Here is a 20,795-nt window from a genome sequence, read left to right as displayed (position 1 = left end):
AGAGGGCCTTTAACTAAACCCATAAATGATATGTTTTTTAAAGATTTTATTTATTTACTTGGGGGGAGAGGAAACACAAGCAGGGGAGGGGTAGAGACAGAGGGAGAACCAGACTTCCCCCTGAGCAGGGAGCCCAATGCAGGGCTCCATCCCAGGACCCTGGGATCATGACCTGAGTGGAAGGCAGATGCTTAACCGACTGAGCCACCCAGGCGCCCCAATAATATTTTCAACATAACATGATTATTACACTTAAAACGTAATTCTGCATGCTATTTTATTTTCTTTTGTCAGAATATACCTGGTTTAAAGAACAAGCATCCACAGTTGTGTTACAGAACCACCAGCACTGGTAGTTGAACAGCTATCAGTAATGTCTACCTAGGACATCTATTTTGGCTATTCCTTTACTAAAATGTGAGAGAAGACTACAAAGTTGGAATCACAGCTACTAAACACAACTGTTGGGGCGCCTGGGTGGCTCAGTCGGTTAAGCGGCTGCCTTCGGCTTGGGTCATGATCCCGGGGTCCTGGGATAGAGCCCCGCATCGGGCTCCCTGCTCAGCAGAGAGCCTGCTTCTCCCTCTCCCTTGGCCTGCCTCTCTGCCTACTTGTGCTATCTCTCTGTCAAATAAATAAAATCTTAAAAAAAAAAAAACAAAAAACACAACTGTTATGAACGATGTAGGCAAAAAGAAAAAGAATGAGAGAACTATCTGTTGGTTCCCAGAAAGTAAAATTTGAGTTACTATCTCTGAGCTGAGGTATTTTCTTCTCCACTTTTTCTGAGTTATGTGATATTTTCCAGAAAACTGTCTCTTTCGTTGCCTATCTTTTTGGTCACCATATTTTAAAATCTATCTCAAATCTTTTCAAACTGACTGATACCTTACCCTACAGTCCCTGTGTAGCTATTGAGATGGATCTGAAAAAGAGGGGAGTCTCTTTGTGCTCGCCAAGCACACACCTATAAAATAGTAACGCTTGGCTCAGTTTTTTCATTAGCATGGTAGAATTGCTGCTATTGTGAAATATACTTTTTTTTCCTCACTTTTTTCTCTGAATGATAGGAATCAAGGGGACATTTTAATAGGAGCTAGCTTCCATGACATGCGCCAATGAATCTTTTTTCTCTAACTTTAATGAACTTCTGTTAGACCTTGAATTATAAAGTTTTATAAAGCCTTCACTACTTTTAACTAAAGAAATAACGAATTAGAACTATGCCAAGCAATGTATTAAAAGGGTTGGGAGTGTGTATGGGAACCGGAAAGTGAGCAGAAAGAATTATAGAAGAATATTTTTAGAGGCAGAGGCAGACTACACTGGAAAGGACATTATTGCTGAGTCTCCTTTGAAGACTCTATAATGAACTCTTCTCCAGTCTCCCTAATATTATTTATCCCACTTCATCTGACATCTCCCCTGGGCTGTTAACTAGAATATCGAATTGCCTACTTTGCCTTCACGCGGATGTGTAATATGCATTTAACTCTCGATTCCACCACCTGTCCTCAAAACTGTTTTACTTCCAGTTGCTTAGGCCAAAAACCTAGAACAACCCACAGTAAATAACTTCATAACCTATTAGTGTCTTCAATTTATTTAGTTTACTGAAAAAGCACTAGACTTAGGATTGGAAACCTAGGATTTTGGTCTTGGATAGAATACTGAAGCTGTATGACCTCGGGAAGATATTCAACCCATCTACAAAATGAGAGGCACTAAACCAGATGAACTATAAGATTCTGATATCCTTTGAACTTCATGATCAGTTTTGGTAGCTTATACTAAAATAAAGACAATCACTCTATTGTAGATACTATTACTTGACAGAAAGGACATGTATTTCTAGTTTAAAGAAAGGGCTCAAGAATCCACTTCAGGTTAAAACAAAACAAATCCTTTGATGTAACCATATGGTGCCCATAAATCAATTTATGCTCCTAAAACTTCCTTAAAAGCTAATAAGCTTTTATTGGTTAATTATAAAACTGAATGAGGTGAGAAAAGCACAGAACCTTGCTAATTCCACTAATGAATCAAATTTTAAAGAACATAAAAAGAGGTCAGTGGTTTGATTTATGCAAAAATACGCATTTTATTAAACCAAGTTTTCCAATTTTATTTCCGTTTTAAGCCAAAACATTAGAAAAAAACCTCCTTAACAACAAAGCGAGAAATATTTTCAATTTCCCAATTACCACTTACAAGACTATGTTTTCATATAGATAGGTAAATGGTTTATTTCAGTACAAGACTGGATTGTATGGGATTTCCATATAATTTCACTAATTAATGCTGTTTTTTTATGATTTCTTCAGGTTTTTTTTTTAAAGATTTTATTTATTTTTTTTTTGCGAGAGGGAGAGTACAAGCAGGGGGAGTGGCAGGCAGAGGGAGAAGCAGGCTCCTTGCTAAGCAAGGAGCCGCATGTGGGACTCGATCCCGGGACCCTGAGATCATGACCTGAGCCAAAGGCAGACGCTTAACCATCTGAGCCACCCAGGCGCCCCGATTTCTTCAGTTTTATTTTCATATGAATTTAGCGTAAACTCTGAAGCATAACATACCCCAGACTTAACTTACAGTTAAGTATTTACTAAATGTCTACTATGTACCAGGAACTCTAGATGCTAGATACAATGAGGGAAAAGCCCTGCACTTAAGGACTTCAGTAGGGCAAGTGAGACTAGAGATGAAAAGGGAATTACAACAATGTGTCACGGACAGGCAGAGGCAACACGAGTGAGCTATCGGAGTACACTGAGTAAGTACCTTACCTAATACTGGGCACCAAAAAAGGCTTCCTAAAGGAAGTGACATCTGAGCAGAAACCACCCAACTGCTCCCCATTGTTTACAAAGGACCCTTAGACCGGATAGTATAGTGTTTCAGTCTATTTTGACCAGGTCCTACTTTCCATTGTGCCATGGCAAGGGCCCCAACGGGAAGAATATACATTTGATTATCTTTAGAAGCAAAAGGTGACTTCGATGGAAGGAATTCCATTACTGGAGCCCAGAAATTTGTCATCTATCTATTTGGGGGTGAAGTGGGGTAGCGGTAAATGCCACTTTTTCCCATCTCCAAGGGAAGACTGCGGAATATAGGAAGTAGAATATTTGACTAGATGAACATAATCCCTTGAGGTGTGTAAAGGCAGAAGAGGTGAGAACAGCACTGTAAGCTACGCCAAGAAACTTAAAACTTCGTTAGTTCCGCTATTTATTGAGGGGGGTTCACAGTAGAGGCCAGGGCGGGGGCAAGGCTTGCAGTAAATAACCACAATGCCTTAAGGTAACTGCTCTCTTGGAAGTATTTTCAGGGCACGACACTGAAAAAGGAACACCGCAGCGTGACTACGCCCGCTTGGGCCTCGAACCGGGCGCGGGCGTTCGCCCTACAGGGTGCCCGGGACGAGGACATCCAGGGGCGAGGCCGGGGAGGCCGGGGGCCAAGCAAGCGGGGCCGGGTCGTGGCCAGGCGGATCTCCCAGCCGAGCCGCTGACCGAGGTTCGGAGGAGCGCCCCAAGCCAGCCTTTCAGAGGAGCCAGAGGAAGGACCGGGCGGGGCCGCCCCTCCACGGTCCGCGGGACTTACCCAGACAACCGTTTCTCCTCGGTTTTGGAAGACGCCCCTCCGTCATCTACCAGTTTGGTCTGAATGCTAACTGTTGCTGCCTCCAAGTTTACGGATTTTCTAAAAAAACAAAAAAAAAATTGAAGGAACGAAAAGGAAAAGTCCTCTTTCCTTTTTCCCTAAGCAAAGACTAACATTTGGGTTGCAGCACCCGACCCGGGAAGTTGGGGACGCAATTCTAATTCGGCGCCCTCTCCCACGTGGCCCCGCCTCTTCCGGGAAGTAACCGTCCCCTTTCCGCGACCGCAGTCTCTCGCTAGACTTTCCCGGCTTGCAGACGGTCGGCTGTAGGCATGCCTGGAACTGTTGCCGGGGTGCTCCGAGTTCTCTTCCCTTTCACTTAGGCAAATCGCCCGGCCCCGCACGTCCCGTCGACGCCGAGCCCCGTGTGCCTACCAGCTTCCCCGCCGGCTGAGGGGCACTTCCGGCCCCTCCTCTTAGACTCTAGGGGCGCGAAAACTCCGAATCGCGCACGCGCGGGCTGAGCCTCGGCGGGAGGGGGGGCGGGGCGCAGGCGCGGAGTGTCCGGCGGTGGGCGCCGGGGCAGCCAGTCTCTTGCCTTCTCCCACCGCGGGCGCGCGGTTCCTGGTGGGCCAACGGCGGCCAGCCGAGGCCGAGACGCCCCAGGGTGTCCTTAGCGCCCAGCTGCACCGCGACAGCCGCGCCGATCGCGTTCCTTGGGGAGACTTGGACTTGTTCGAGGTAAGGTGAGGGCGCGCGCTGTCGCTCTCCCTTGCTCCGGATCCATCCCCTGTCGCTGCCCCCTTAGCCGGCGCCCTCCAGCCCACCTGGTGGTGGCTCGGTCACCGGAGCTGCGGCGGTGTCCGGGGTGTCCCCGTGGGCCCGAGTGGGCCAGCCCGCCGGCGGGGATCTTCGGGCTGTCTCTGCGGGCGACACAGGTCTCCTGAACCGCGGGAAACTTGCCAGTCGCCGCTGGGCCCCTCCTCGGGCTCCGCCGGCGGGGTGACAGATCCGGCTCGGGCTGTGGGACCCGGCGCCCGGCCCCTACCGGCCCTCGGCGGAGGGGGGAGTAGCTTGAGGGTTGGGTGGGCTCGGACATCCGGCTCTTAGCGCGAGTCTGAGACCTCACCGGCAACAACTTAGTCTGTTACGAGATGTGTGCAAATAGCACTTCGATTTGCTGTTAAACCCCAGCGTCATGACAACGCAGATTGTATTATCTAGAAAAATTAAATTGTAATGTTTGGAGGTTTTATGATGGCATTTCTATTCCCTCTTCTCTTGTGGAAATGAACTGAAGAGGAACCCCGATTGGGAATTGCGGAACGCAAGACTCTAGGATAGAGAAACGGCTGTGGGACCAAGACTGCAGATAATATTGTGATAATTCCTGGAAAGAGCAACTCTTTTGTGTGTGAACCCTAAAGGCAGAACTTACGCGAGCGCTTTTACTCTGTGTATATTTCTTGAGTAGGAGGTTAAAAGCGAGTGTTTAAAGACAAGCTATTCTGGAATGTATATTCAGAGGGAAAAAAAAGTCCAAACTCCCTAACTTTTAGATGACTGCTGTATAGTTTTTTCAAATATTCAGTAGCAAAAAAAAAAAAAAAAAAAAATTCAGTAACATATGCATTGGCCTGCAGGTATTAGGTAGTAGTTACTTGGGTGTGTGGGTGGAAGGGAACATGTTAGAACTTCTACTTAGATTTACTTTATCTCATTCTGCTACTGTGCGAAATACACAGAGTGATAATTTTATGTTGAAATATGTATTCAAAATTTCTTTTTCTGAATGGGTATGATTACAGAAAATTTGGAGATCACTAGAATATTGCTTATAAAGCCTGTTTTTTGTAAGAGAACGAGTGTTGTGTGACCCAGAGCTTTTTGGTATCACCTCTTAAGTTTTAGTTCTTACTCTGTAATTGGATTCTAAATGTGTGTGTGTGTGTGTCTGTGTGGGGGGTGGGAGGAGGATATTTATAGCCCTATCTCTAATAAATGTAAAGCATTTAGTATTGAGCTTGGCAACAAAGGTAAGCACAAATGGTATACTAAAGTTGTTAAAGTGAGAATCAGTTTTTATTCCCCAAAGGTTTATTTTACTGAGTGTCTAGATGTAGAATTTTATATAAAACCTACCTAAATCTTGACTTACCTAAATTTTTAGAACTAAGTTAGAAAAATTAATCGAAGCTGTATTTGACTTACTTTCAGGAATCAATAAACAAGAAACTCAAAATTTTACCATAATGGTATGCATTATATTTAAGGCATAATCACATGTCACAGTTCTGTATATACACACACATTAGTAAGTCCAGGTGCCTGAGGGTCAAGTATAGTCACTTCTATTAATGTTAGCATTTTGATTCACTAGTTAATGAGATCCGTCTTTTCTCATTTACTTTCCCTGGTGACCAAATTCAAAATAATTTCTGTAGCTTTCTTAGCATCACTCCCAAATCCACCCCTACTGCAGAGTATATTTTACTGCCTGTTGACCTCTCCTTCTCAATATCCTAGGAACACATCAAACTCAATGTTTCCAAACAAAATAAATGCATTATTTACCCCTTTTCTTTCCAAACCTGCACTGTCTACTTATTATGGCATTTAGCATTGTGTAAAGATTGTTTCTAAAAATGAAACACAAAATGAAATTTTTTGAAGCCCAAAGTTTTAATTGGCTCAAATAGTAACATTAGAAGGACACATCACAGTACAATCCTTTTTGTAGTTTTATACATTAACAAAATATAGATAAGAAAACAAGTAAATTAATAGCCAGTTTCGCTGCCTGTAAACAAACTCAGTTGTTCATGCCTGGACGAACCTGGGCATTGAAGAGGTTTGACTTCGGGTTTTGACAAACCTGGGTTTAGATCTGAGCTCTGCTAAGTTAATAGCTACACAAGTCTGGGCAAAATGTCTTCTTGAATCTCAATATCCCCTTCTGTAAAATAAGGACAGTATTTATAAGGATGTTGAGGATTAAAAGAGTTAAAGTGTTTATCTCAAAAGCTAAGCATGTAGTAAGTAGATATTTAACAAATGTTAATTCTACTCCCCCATTTCACCCATACTTTTATTTTTTTAAAGATTTTATTTATTTATTTGACAGAGAATGACAGCGAGAGAGGGAACACAAGCAGGGGGAATGGGAGAGGGAGAAGCAGGCTTCCCGCCGAGCAGGGAGCCTGATGCGGGGCTCCATATGGGGCTCCATCCCAGGACCCTGGGACCGTGACCTGAGCCAAAAGCATCGAAGGCAGATGCTTAACAACTGAGCCATCCAGGCGCCCCTCACCCATACTTTTAAATCTCTTGGTTTCTTCTGTTCCTCTCATCCCTGATATTGCCACTTCTTTTCTTCAGTGCCTCCTCACCCTTTAGTGGCTGGTCTCTTTTGCCCCCATTCACACTGATCTAGAATTGTTTGATAGATGGACTTAAGAATTTTTTCACTTAACTATTTATAATATCTATTATGTATTGCATCTTATGATTTTATGAAAAATCCCAAGCAATGTGCTTAATTAGTTTACTACATTAAAAATGAGATTGTTTAATGCAGAATTGAGTACGTCGGTTGTGGTGGGAGGGGCAGAATTGGAGATGAGGTAAACAGTCCATAGCAGATTCAGATGTAGCAGCAATTTGCCTTTATTTTTGACCATTATTTCCTGTTGATAATTTCAGTTCTGTTACATCTGTCCTCACTGCTCTTAGTTCCTACTTGGATGTTAATGGGAAGTATGAATTATTAGATGGTTCACAATAAAATTTAATATTTAGGAATTTATAATCCTGTTGAAGTGTATTTGATCGCTCAAATTTCCTATTCACTTACTTGCTGTAATTAACTCTTGGTTATTGATTTTCCTTCTTGAACTTATTTTTTATTGACAGTTGTATATATGTTACTATCCTGCTTTGATTTGCTTCCTGTGAGGGAGAGATGTATCCCTTAATTCTGACTTTTTTATTGTAAATAAACAAATGAAGAGCTTTATGGATGTGTTGAAAATCCCAGAGGAGATTTTTTTTCCCTTTTGTATTTCAGAATATTAGAAGTATTTTTCTTTGCATCTATTTATATGTCTTTTTAGCCTTTTGGAAATAATTTTACTGTTTAACTTGTATCTGACTCTCAGGACATTCATATGTGTTTTTAAAAATCCATTATCATTAAATTACAGAGTAATTTGTATTTTAAAAGGTAGGATCCTTTGGTGTCTGTCAGATGCATGTTACCATGGCAACCTAATAGCAAACTGCAAATCCTAGGCCAAGCACAGCAAATAAAAAACATCGTCATCATGTAGCACACCATCTTCTGTGTAGTACAGAATCTCACATTCATTTTAAGAAGCTTAACCACATTTATCTACATGCACCTCCCTCCCCCAGTTTTACTTGAAAAACTGCCATTTTTTCATGGTAAAATACTAGAATCAGTCAGGTGATGTCTGAGTGCCTGCTAATTGCAAGATCATTATTGGGCATTAATGAAAACAGCATCTAAAAAGGCATTTAGCATGGGGAAAACCAAACGGTAATGTGTCCTCTTTGTTTTCCTGCAATAAATAAATTACTGCTCAGTAATTGAGAAGGAAATAGGGAATGGGTGGGAGAGAAGAAGGTATTTTTGGGAAAATAATGGCATGGTGGTATTCCAGGGAATTTAATTTAGCAACAAGCTGAAAACTAATATACATTGACTCTCGTTGTTAAATAGTTTGAGAAATAGGTTGGCTTTTCAAGTTTTAACTTGTTTAAGAGATTCAAAATTAACATTCAATTATTTGAAAAAAAAAGATGTTGAATATTATGTAATTGTGACTGTAATGTTAGTATTGTCTCAGGCATTTGTTTAGGTTAAATGTCCTTCAGATTTGATCTAATAAATACCTTTTAGATGGCATTTGTTTTAGCATGATTAGGTTCTTCATTGCCTTCAGGATAGGATAAAGTCCAAGTTTTAAAATGTTGTTTACAACAGTTCCTCTCAAACTCTAATGCACTTGTGAATCTCCTGAGATCTTGTTAAAAATGAAGTTTCTAATTCATTTGGTTTAGGAAGGGGCCTGAGATTCTGGATATCTAATACATTCCCAGGAGATGTAGATGCTACTTGCTGGTCCTTGGACGGACCATACTTTGAATATCAAGTCTGTAAGTCATTCTCTGGTTGGCTTCTTCTCTGCTGCTCTAGCTTAATTGCTTGCCAGCTATGCCTTGCAATTTATGGCACTGTGTCATGGACTTGCTTATAGTATCCCCTGTACTAAGCAGTTTGCAGTGTGTGGTCCAGGACTCTTTCAAAGGGTCTACAAAGTCAAACAGTTTTCATAGTAACAGTCAGATGTTATTTGCCTTTTTCATTCTCATTCACTTATGAGCGAATGGAGTTTTCCAGAGGTTATGAGACGTGATGATGCCATTGCTCTGAGGACTGATAGAACGTGTACATGTGTGTTCTTTGTTTTAAAAGTTTCTCAGTTTTAATTTACAGTATGGTAGATATTGATAGGGATAAATAAAAAGCTCTTTGAAGTCCTGAGTACTTTTTAAGAGATCAGCCACAACCTTTGAGAACTGCTGCCCTATGTGTTGTGTTAGGCTGTGGACGCAAAGATTCAGATCTAGAACTTTACCAGAGCTCTTTCCTTAGCCTCAGTGACTCCAGGGATGAGTGGGAATTTTGGTGTTCCACATGGTTTCCATGTACTTTTGCAGGGTGGCCTCTTTACCTCTCTGGGCAGTGGTAAAAGGTCTCATGTGACACTATCCAACGGAAAATGGGAGTAGGTAGCACCCTATTACTGCCTGATCAGGGTAGACATCTAGGCTTCCTAGGTGGGCCCCACTTACACCGTTATCATGGCTCTCTATTTGGCCTACATAGCCTTCTCTGACACTAGTCTGATTGGGATGTGGAAATGCCTCCTTATGGCCTTACACGGTGGAAGTCCAGGCTACCTACTTGGCCTTTGCTAGTGTGTGTGTTGTTGGGGGAGTAGAGGGAGCATCACAGTTTTTGTGTGTGTGTGTGTGGTATTTGGCTGAAGTAAAACAATTATTGTCTAAAACCTTTCTGTCTTGTTAGGATGCCCTTTTTCTGGTCCTTTGGCTAGAGAGAGCAAGCTTTCATTAGGCCTTTTTTCCCCCTACACCCTTTGGTGTTTCCTCAGTTGCTGTCTTCTCCAAGTCTGGGGTATTTGAAGCAAAACAAAAACTCAGGGAACTCATCATGATGTCATTCCTTGTGTCCTAAGGTCCCTGGTCAATCTCCCTCCTTCTCATTCAGAGTTGTGTTATGTTTGTTATATATATAATTTCCAAAGTTTTTAGTTTTACCTTAGGAGGAATAGGGGAAAATATATCTATTCCATTTTCCTGGAAGTGGAAGCCTCTGATTGCTTTTTTTTTGGCTTGCACTTTGAGAGAAAGAATAAAAGATTGAACTCAAGACCCACTGCATAGCCCTTATATTTGGTTGTATAAAAAATATGAATAAACATTAAAATACTCCCATTAAAGAAACCTAGATTTGATAAAGTTAAAGATCTAGTTTTTGGAGAAAATATTTCAAAATTTAATTAAATAGAATTTGCATGAAGGAGTCATGACTACAGATGAGGATTTTATAAAACATACGGTAATCTTGTGTAGTAAATGTGAGGCTTTACATTATCAATGTTTTGCAAAATGAAATTACAGAAAAATCGATTCAGGAGGATATAGTGAACCTGTAAAAACTGGTATACAAGAAAGAAATTTAAATGATTTCATAAAGTTAACTTTCAAACAGCCTCCACTTTCTAATAGCTTTAATTCTACTTCTTTCTCTCTTTGAAAAAACATTTAATGTGTCATGCGGTAGAAGTGATTTCAGAGCATTAAAAGGATGGGAAAACCACTCAGTTCATTTAATGAGGCATGCATTGTCAAAATAACCAAGCCTGACAAAGATAGTTCCCCAAAATATGCACAGGTATTTCTGCAAGATTGGTTATGTCAATATAAGTTTGGAAAGTAGTGGATTAAAAAATTAAACACTGTGTGTGGATGTCTCTTCCTCTCTCACCCTCTTTTCTTGCTCACATTCCTTCTCTAGAGGCCCCATTCGGGTTCCTGCACATCTCTTGGAACACCACTCCACAAGTCTCCCACCCTTCTGACACACATACACTAAGACTGGCTTTGTTGCCCTGTATGCATATCATCACATATGGCTGTCATCTCTAGTGAGGACTAACAGGAGTCCGTCAGTCCAAAATCAAGAGAGAGAAAACCTCAGGTACTCTCTTGCTGCCCAGGTACCTGGTACAGACCTGGTTGCTATGGTATAGTACTTGAAGGACTTAAATGGGTCAAGGCTAGAACTATTCTTCTTGTTCTTTCCTTGTATCTTAGACATTTTGATTACCTGTATTGTGGATTTTTCTCTCCATTTACTCAATAAATAGTTACTAGGTACATATCATTTGAAGTCTTTTTTTTTTTCATTTAAAGTCTTAAATGTGTTTTTATAGAGAAAAATGGAAGCAACAATCAGTCATAACATTTAATTTTAATCACAGTGGCTTTAACTTGAGGTGCAGTTTTCATATGTTCAGAAAATCTTGCGTAATTTTAAATACATTAGTTTTCTAGGCATAAATTTTATAGTACATTTGTAAAAAAAGTAGATAGCATGGACTATTTAGGGAATAGTTAAGGGAAACTACTAATAGTTTTATCTGAAAAATTGAATGATTGCTCTGGGATAATTTCAGAAGGCATATGACATCTCTATTAATAGATCTAGGAAACTAGAAGCCACAGTTTCACAAATAAAATCTTTTACTTTTTGTGAGTTTAAGAGTCAAAACATTTAGGTAGGCCCATATCAATAAAATCTTGGTCATGAATAACTCTGAAGTAAAATCAGCTAGTGTAGCATATACACATGATTTAAAAAGACAACAACATTACATTTATTACCTTATACTTCTGCAGGTTAGAAGTTTGACATGACTCCTGGGGCTAAAACCAAGACAGCAGTTGGGCTGTGTTTCTTCCTAGCGACTCGAGGGGAGAATCTGTTTCATTGTCTTTCTAGCCTCTAGTAGCCACTGGTGTTCTTTGGCTTATGGCCCCTTCCTCCTGTACAGATGATATTTTTACTTTTTTAAAAGTAAAAACGAATGGACATAGTACTTAAAATTTAAGCTTTGTCTCATTTATTTTGTTAAGTTTAATATGAACGGAACCATCATATGGATGCCTGTACTTGATTTACTGCATTGTTACTCTAATATATGTTCAGACCCGATGGCCAAAAGAAAGGAAGAAAATTTCTTCTCTCCTGAAAATGCCAAAAGACCAAGACAAGAAGAGCTGGATGACTTTGACAAAGACGGTGATGAAGATGAATGTACAGTTTCTTTCACTAATGGTACCTCTACTTTGGTAAGTGCAAAATTTAGAGCCTGGCATGGTTCTCATGTCTGGTTTATATGTCATATTCTTGATAATTCAATGTAAGAAAAGGCAGTATGATTTAAGGAAAAACCTAAGGTAAAATAATATGACTACTTTTGACATTTATGTTAATTATCAGAAACAATTGGTAAAGAAAACAATAAAAGAGCTTATTCTTTGGAATAATCAATAAATTTGACAAACCTCTGGTAAGGCCAACAAAGGGAAGAAGAGAAAGAAGGCACAAATTACCGGTAACAAAACTGTAGCATCAACCCTGCAGGCTTCAGAAGGACAGTAAGGGACGTGACATGACAGGATGTTCAATATCATTTGTTACTGGGGAAGTACAAATTAAGACCACAATGAGATATTACTACACACCCATCAAAATGACTAAAATTAAAAACAGTGACAACAGTGACAAGTTCAAATGCTGGCAAGGATGCAGAGAAACTGGATCATTCATAGATTGCTGGTGGGAATGTAAAATAATACAGCCACTCTGAAAAGTAGTTTGGCTGTTCTTTTTTTTTAATTCACCAGGCACCCTATAACCCAGCATTTGTCCCAGAGAAATGAAGATGTACCTTCACACAAACTTCTATACATGAATTTTTTTTTTTAAGATTTTATTTATTTATTTGACAGAGAGAGACACAGCAAGAGAGGGAACACAAGCAGGGGGAGTGGGAGAGGGAGAAGCAGGCTTCCCGCTGAGCAGGGAGCCCAATGTGGGGCTCGGTCCCAAGACCCTGGGGTCATGAGCTGAGCTGAAGGCAGATGCTTAATGACTGAGCCACCCAGGCGCCCCTATACATGAATGTTTATAGCAGCTTTATTTATAATAGCCAAAAACTGAAACAACCCAGATGTCATTCAGTGAGTGAACAGGTTAAACACTATGGTACATTCATACCATGAAATACTACTTAGCAGTGAACTCCTGATGTAGGCAACAATAGCCATTTCTATAATATTTGTGAACTGACAGTGTTCTAGAAATGTAGAACAGATTAGTGGACCAGGGGTTAAGGTCGGGGTGGATTGGGTGGGATGTGGCTTGGCTATAAAAGGGTAACATGAGGGAATCCTTGTGGTGATGGAAATGTTCCGTATCCTGACTGGATCAATGTCAGTATCCCTGTTGTGATATTGTACTACAGTTTTTAAGATGTACCATGGGCAGAAACCAAGTAAAGAATTCACAGGATCCCTCTATTATTTCTTACAGTGCATCTACAATTAGATCAAAATAAAAATTTACTTTAACAAGTCTTCAACCATAATTTCCAATATTCTGCTCATACAAGGATGTAAATGTTTCTGCTTTTTAATAAGATGGCGCCCAGAAGAAGAGAAACCGGGAGTTTTTAAAGACACTGTTAAAAAAGATTAAAAAATTTTATTGTACCAGTGGTTCTTAATCAAGGGGGGATTTTGCATCCCCCCCCACCCCAGGGGGACATTTAACAATATCTGTATATATTTTTGGTTATCACAACTTGGGGTTAGATGTGTGCTACTATCATCTAGTGGGTAGAAGCTGGGGATGTTGTTAAAATTCTCAAAATGCACCAAACAGCCCCCCTCCAACAAAAAATTATCTGACTCAAAACACTAGTATTGTCCTATTAAGAAACTATGTGATACGATTATTAGATCCTTTAAGGACTTTAGAATGAGTGATTACTCATAGAAGGTTCCCATTTAATTTCATCTTACTCATTGAAGTTAAGGTTATTTGCTTACTGTAACTTTTTTCATTAGTAACCCTGCTGAACTTTCTCCAAATGCTTAGATGATTATAGTGAGTTTATTAGACAGATTAATTGTTTTCTGTCTTCCTCTCTCTCTCTCTCTTTTTTTTTTCTTTTGTTAATAGACCGCAGCAGAAGTTGGAATAATTGAGAGTATTCAGCTAAAAAACTTCATGTGTCATTCGATGCTTGGACCCTTTAAATTTGGTTCTAATGTCAACTTTGTTGTTGGCAACAATGGAAGTAAGTGCTTTTGTCCTCCTTATTTGATTTTGAGCAGTTCTTTACAGTTAGAATGCATTAACTTTTTAAAATAGGTGTCTGCTGATAAATATAAGTTTTAGATCTATAACTTGCAGTCATGAATATTTTCAGTATTTGCTGCCAGTCTACATTTTAAGAAAATAATGAGTTAACTCTAGGTTCGTTGTTTATGTAGTAAGAATAAACATTTCCTGCTTATTTTTTTTTAATCCATTTACTTTGAAATTCATACCATAGAAGAGTGGACAAGCTACCCTCATTGTGATTGAGGCAGCCTTGCATCTTACACCTATTAAATGTTATAATAGAGCATAAACAGAGTGCCATGGAATCCAAACATGAAAGAAACTACTTCTTACCGTGGCCAATGAAGCTTAAAGAGGAGGTGTTATTTGAGGTGGTACTTGAATGAATAGGACAGGTTCTGTAGGTCTTACTGGGGAAGAAGAGGCTGAGATGTTTCATGCAAAGATTGCGCGTCAGCACAGGTTTGAAGGAGTAGAAATAGATGTGCATAGACAGTGGTGAACAACCTTAGATGGCTTTATCATATCCTACATGATAGGGAGGGGTAGTAACTGACATTTGAGAGTGCTGTTGTAGGTGATATTGGTGAGAACCTTGAGTGCCATGATAAAGATTTTGGTGTTTTATTCAAAAGTCAGTGGAGAACCAATTAAAGTTTATGAGGAAGGGATGACACGGTCAAGATTTGTGAAACAAACTGGCCTCCTCATGGAGAATGGATTAGAAGGGGAGAGACACAGGGGTTAGAAAGACCTGTTAGGCAGCTTTTGTGATGGACCAGCCAGGCCTGAGCTGTTGACAGTTTGATTGAGCCAGTACACGGAAAGGAGGCTTGTCAGGGTCTACAGCTGGTGGTGGTGCTTAGAAAGGACTGTAGGTGAGTGCAGCTTCACGTTCTGTTCAGTGTTTAGTTGTCGTTCTTTGTTTCCCCTGCTCTGTGTTCAGTCAAGAGGAAAATGTTTTCAGAAGGAGAGAATGGACAGAGGGATCATTGCTACTGGGAGGCCCCGCAGGACAAGAAATAAGGAAAGACTGGTGGGTTCTGCAATTAGGTCTTGTCTTTTTTTTTGTTTTTAATTTTGAAGCAGTGATTTTATTAATAAAACTGAGAGAAGAAGAAATAATGTAAACAGTGGAGGCAATAAATTTGGAAATAAAGAAACAGAGATTTAGAGACTCAAAAGGCATTCCAGGAACTAAATCAGGTTAACCAGTGCTATATTTGGGTTAATTTAGGGTATATCGTGGAAAATGATAGGCTGGTAAGAGTTGATTGAATTGGTTGATTGTGGAGTTCAGAAAATGATTACATATTCTGGGTAATTGTTTAGATTTTAAAATTTCAGCTTGTGATATTTTATATGTTAGCATAAAAAGAAGTGTACTTTTCAGAAAGCTAGCAAATGAATAATATTCAAATTAGGAATAATAATTGTCAAAATATTACATAGAAACATTCATCTGTATGACTGATGATTTTTTCATATTTAAGTTCATTCATTCATTTGTTAAATACCAGAGTGCCTATATGGGCCGCTATTGGAGATACAACATTGAATAAAACAAACAACATCCCTGTCCCAATGGAGTTGCTTGTATTCAAGGGTTGTTAAAAATAGTTTATTACTTCTGTGAATTTATGGAAAAAAGTAAATTATGTCTAAATTAGAATGTAATAAAAATTAGATGAATCAAGTATACATGTGTAATTAGAAAAGATAGACTCGTTTTTAATATATTGGCTGATGGACCAAGATGAAACAATGAGAGTTGTAGGTTGGGAAGCTATCAACCATTTTTTTCCATTTCCTTATCAGTGACAAAAATTTGATTCCTGAAATGCACTAATTTTTTTCTAATAGCAGAGCTAAATATCTCGTGATAGGAACAACTTTTTTAAGTTCGCTGAAAGAAAATGATAATTGAAGTGTAACACTTCATTTCAGGGTTAGAACTAATTTACATTTTCATTCAGAAATCTTTTTACATCAAATGGTGGGAGTCAGCCTTTTCGTTTCTGTCTCTTTAATGAATGTGATTTCTTCAACACCTGTCTCTAGGTGGGAAGAGCGCCGTACTCACAGCTCTCATCGTTGGCCTTGGAGGAAAAGCTGTCGCTACTAATAGAGGCTCTTCTTTAAAAGGTTTTGTGAAGGATGGACAGAAGTAAGTGTAAGAAGCAGCTGCTGTAGATTCCCAGTTCATATATATATATGATAGGAAATGAATTGGCTTCCCAGAACTAGAGCAGAACAGTCCTCTTTTTCCATCCCTTTCTCTTGCTCCCTGTTTCCAGCATGGCCAGTGTTGCCTGTTAATCTCTTCAGACAGAACGCTTATGTAAAGTACCATGTGCCTGTCCACTTACACTCTTGTTTCTGTTACCTCTTTGGAGGAAAGAACTAGCAGTGATAAATCTATATATTTCTGCTTAAGGGAATATTTATAAACAATTGACTTTCCCGGCTCTTGACCCAAACTTCACCAAGTCCACGTTGGTATGATACAGGCGAAAGCAGGGTCAGTGACAGCTAAGGGTCCCTACACAAAATTTCTGCCTCCAGTCCCTAAGAATTCCAAAAAAGTGTTCTGCTCTCTGTCTTTAATTTTATGTCCTTTACTCAGGTGGTTTGCCAGTGAGTTTGATTTGAGGACCACAACCACACATCTGTTTGTGGTCCATCTTGACTCTTGGAGAATGGTCATATAACTACTCTCATTGGCTCTATGCTTATATTTCTTTCTTTCTTTTTTTAAGATTTTATTTATTTGTTTATTTATTTCAAAGAGAGAGCACAAGGGTGGGGGAGCAGAGGAATAAAGTAACTCCATACTGAGAGTGGAGCCCAGTGCGGGACTCGATCCCACAACCCTGAGATTATGACCTGAGCTGATGCTTAACTGACTGAGCTACCCAGGCACCCTACTTGTATTTCTTTTTGATATAACTTGCCTTTGTGTAACTTTATATTAATTGCCTAGTTTGCATTATCATAGACTTAGGTCCTTTTGCCCATTAGGAGTACTCTTCAGGCTGATCTCCTTATTCTTCTTAATACAGCTTCAGGTAATTCTGAAGGGATCCTTGTGGCTTCTAAAAACTAGAAGTGCCAAACTCTGTTATACTAGCTGTCAGAGTGAGGCTACTCCCATTGCTCATTTCTCTTTTGCATGCCCTGTGTCCAGAACCTCTGGAACTTTGATAATTAACAGTGACCTTTTTTCGTATAATAGACTTTCCTTCTGCTCAGTGTCATATCCATTTGACTTCTTCAATTTTATTACTAAAAAATAGAACAAGGATGGAATGTGAACCAGGATTGCAGTTTTATTGTGTATCTCTCAGAAAACTATAAGGAATCTTAACCCTAAGCCAGGGTTCCAAGTGGCCTCAGGAGAAGGGGTGAAGATACACAGAAAATAATTTCTCCATGCTGTATGGCCTTGGAAAAGAACTATTTGGTAACAATTCTCCAGTGTGTTTTCTGTCTCTCCTTATCTTATTTGGGTCCCAGCCCAGCAAGGTCTTCTCCCCTCCGTAGTCCCCAACCAAATGATACCTGAAGTCAAAAATTAGTTATTTCAACATTTTTAATGGCCCCCACTCTGTTTCAATTCATTATGCTTAACTATACATGTCTTAGTTGTCCAAACAACCACCTGGTCTACCTAGCCAGATAACACATTGATTTTTCAAATAGGAGCTTCAGGAAAAAAAAATTTTTTTTTTTCTCTGTACCAGTGTTTTATGTCTCAATTAAATATTTTTTGGTTTTTTGCCATTTGGGAAGTATCTAGACCAGAGCAGAAACTTCTTTCTGAGACTTGTCCTCAAAATATCATTTTAAAAAAGAAAAAAAAAAAGGCCAGCTCACACAAATCACCAACTTTCAAGGATACAGCTGCCTATAGATAGGATTATTAATATATTTTAAACAGTTAATAACAATTAAAAGCTTTTCCTGAGCTCAGTTTCCTTTTTACTGACCTTGTCTGAAAAAGTAGCTTAAAAAACAGCTTTATCAAACCCATTACTATTCCTCATTCCCTTTCTCATTTAAAAAGTTGGATATCTATGAATTTCATGGGCCGCCTGGGTGGCTCGGTTGAGGGTCTGACTCTTGATTTAGGCTCAGGTCATGATCTCAGGGTTGTGGGATCCAGCCCTATGACGGGCTCCACGCTCAGTGGGGATTCCACTTCTCTCTCTGTCCCCCTGCCCCTTCCCACACCCCATTCATGAGCGAGCACACGCTCTCTCTCTCTCTCTCAAATAAGTCATTTAAAAATAAATAAAATATTCAGTATCTGTGAATTTCTTCTTATTTTATAGTCTCTGGTTCTGTCATCACTTTTTTACAGAATGAGCTCGTGGAGCTTTTCAGTTCTAGTTTTAGTCGATTCTGTATCTAAAATCGTGGCTCTCCCACTTTGCCTGAAGAAGGTCTCTTGGTCAGGCTCAGGTTCGAGAGAGTCCTCAAGACTCTCCTTCCCCCCACGCCAAACATTACACTCCTCACTGATGGCCCATGGGCTCTCGGCTGCTTTTGTTGGGGGTTTCAACTCTCCATAGCAATGCTTGCCCAGTGAGGTTCAGAGAATCCAGAGAACTGTGCTGTGAGACACTTTACGTGGGGGTCAGCCCTCTGTCAGCCACCAACCCTTTACAGTGGTGCAGGGGCCTAATACAGCTCCTCCCATGGAAACCTCTCTCAGTGATCCAAGCTCTCATGCCCCTTGCTATTCAGGTTCTTCTTGAACGTGTTTAGTTCACTCTTCCCTCCCTCGGCCTTCCTAATACTAGCCCTGGTGGCATTGGGATCTTTGCACCAGCACCATTTTTGACATCAGCTGTGGCATTGGGAGTGGGTTATGGAGGGACAAAAACTAGTACTCCTACTGTACGTTTCTGATTTATTTAGTCAAGGCTACAGAACTTCTGCAGTTGAGCTAGGTACTCATCTGAAACAGAGCAGATGCATTATATTTTTACATGGCTTTTTCCTTGTTCCTTGTTCCCGTTGTTCCCGTTATCTGTTCCCAGATACCTCTGTACAGATAGATTTTTCCAGAGTTGAGAAGGAAGCCACATTCTTTCTGTGGCACTGCTTGTTTGTGTTGTCATTCTGAAAGAACTCTGATCTGTAGTCTCTTCAGTTAAGGGTCTCCAGTGTTTATAGACGTTGGGCTCCATGGCTCTTGACCCATATTCAGGATCAGCTCCATCAGGATGGTGAAGAGACAGCAGTTAGTGCCAGCAAAGTTGTCCATGTCTCCTTGTACAGGTGATTTGAGCAGTTATTATGGAGCTTTCTCTTAAGCCTTAGTTTTTTAAATAACTTGCCTTTCTTTATTCAGATCCTATCACAACAGGATACCAGTGCCTCCCAAGTTCTCACAGTACTAAAGGTAGTTATTCAATACAAGGAGTAGCTAGGAATGAAAATAATAAAATAGATGTTTGCTAATCAAGAGAAATGTTTAATAATTCAGAGAGGAAATATAGTCATTTTATTTTTTTGTTTTTTTATTTAAATTCAATTTAATTAGCATTTAGTTGCAGAGGTAGAATTTAGAGATTCATCAGTTGCGTATAACACCCGGTGCTCATTCCATCAAGTGCCCTCCTTAATGTCCCATCACCCAGTTACCCCATCCCCCCCATTCACCTCCCCTCCAGCAACCCTTCATTTGTTTCTATCGTTAAGAGTCTCTTATGTTTCTTCCTGTTTCCATCTTATTTTATTTTTCCTTCCCTTCCCTTATGTTCATCTGTTTTGTTTCTTAATTTCCACATATGAGTGAAATTATATGATGTTAGTCTTTCTCTGACTTATTTCACTTAGCCTAACACTTCTAGCTCTATTCATGTCATTGCAAATGGCAAGATTTCATTCTTTTTGATGGCTGAGTAATAATCCAACGAATATATACACCACATCTTCTTTATCCATTCATCTATTGATGAACATCTGGGCTCTTTCCATATTTTGGCTATTATGGACATTGCTGCTATAAACATTGGGGTACAAGTGCCCCTTCAAATCACTGTGTTTGTATTCTTTGGATAAATACCCAGTAGTGCAATTGCTGGGTCGTAGAGTAGCTCTATTTTTCACTTTTTGAGGAAACTCCATACTGTTTTCCAGAGTGGCTGCACCAGCTCATATTCCCACCAACAGTATAAGACAGTCCCCTCTTTCTCTGCATCCTTGCCAGCGTCTGTTTCCTGAGTTGTTAATTTTAGCCATTCTGACTGGTGTGAGGTGGTATCGCATTGTGGTTTTGATTCGTATTTCCCTGATGTCACGTGGTATTGAGCTTGTTTTCATGTGCTGTTGGCCATTTGTATGTCTTCTTTGGAGAAATGTCTGTTCATGTCTTCTGCCCATTTCTTGACTGGATTTTTTGTTTTTTGGGTGTTGAGTTTGATAAGTTCTTTGTAGATTTTGGATACTAGCCCTTTATCTGATAAGACATTTGCAAATATCCTCTCCCATTCTGTAGGTTGCCTTTTATTTATTTTTTTATTTTTAAAGGCATCTGGTCTTTTTTTTTAAGATTTTATTTATTTATTTGACCGAGAGAGAGAGCACAAGCAGGGGGAGCAGCAGACAGGGGGAGGGGGAGAAGCAGGCTCCCAATGGAGCAGGGAGCCTGATGCAGGGC

The 20,795-nt window shown here is 40.0% G+C and overlaps 2 protein-coding genes across 10 annotated transcripts in view; one reads left to right on the top strand and one right to left on the bottom strand.

Annotated features, from left to right (window-relative positions):
* Window positions 1-4,111, bottom strand: part of GEN1 (GEN1 Holliday junction 5' flap endonuclease) — a 28,691-nt gene extending 24,580 nt beyond the window's left edge. For 2 of the 5 annotated variants that reach the window (XM_035000636.1, XM_035000637.1), the window contains exon 1: window positions 3,604-4,111. Coding sequence is in view for 3 of the 5 variants with exons in the window: in XM_035000633.1 (XP_034856524.1) it covers window positions 3,604-3,649 (46 nt within the window). In the remaining 2 variants the exon portion in view is untranslated. The remainder of the gene's footprint in view (window positions 1-3,603) is intronic. The other 3 variants (XM_035000633.1, XM_035000634.1, XM_035000635.1) reach the window with 3 other exon arrangements.
* The window catches only part of SMC6 (structural maintenance of chromosomes 6), an 89,900-nt gene that overhangs the window by 11,854 nt on the left and 57,251 nt on the right, over window positions 1-20,795 (top strand). For 2 of the 5 annotated variants that reach the window (XM_035000632.1, XM_035000629.1), the window contains exons 1-4: window positions 4,161-4,344; window positions 11,921-12,063; window positions 13,961-14,078; window positions 16,187-16,292. In XM_035000632.1, the coding sequence (XP_034856523.1) occupies window positions 11,926-12,063; window positions 13,961-14,078; window positions 16,187-16,292 (362 nt within the window). In that variant the 5' untranslated portion in view covers window positions 4,161-4,344; window positions 11,921-11,925. Of the gene's footprint in view, window positions 1-4,160; window positions 4,345-8,304; window positions 8,782-11,261; window positions 12,064-13,960; window positions 14,079-16,186; window positions 16,293-20,795 lie in introns of those variants that run through there. The other 3 variants (XM_035000630.1, XM_035000631.1, XM_035000628.1) reach the window with 3 other exon arrangements.

Source organism: Mirounga leonina, unplaced genomic scaffold, assembly GCF_011800145.1.
Source record: "Mirounga leonina isolate KUSES-001 unplaced genomic scaffold, KU_Mleo_1.0 Mir_125, whole genome shotgun sequence".
NCBI lineage: Eukaryota > Metazoa > Chordata > Mammalia > Carnivora > Phocidae > Mirounga > Mirounga leonina.
The sequence above is the reverse complement of the archived record's forward strand: the minus strand, read 5'-3'. Positions and strand labels throughout refer to the sequence as shown.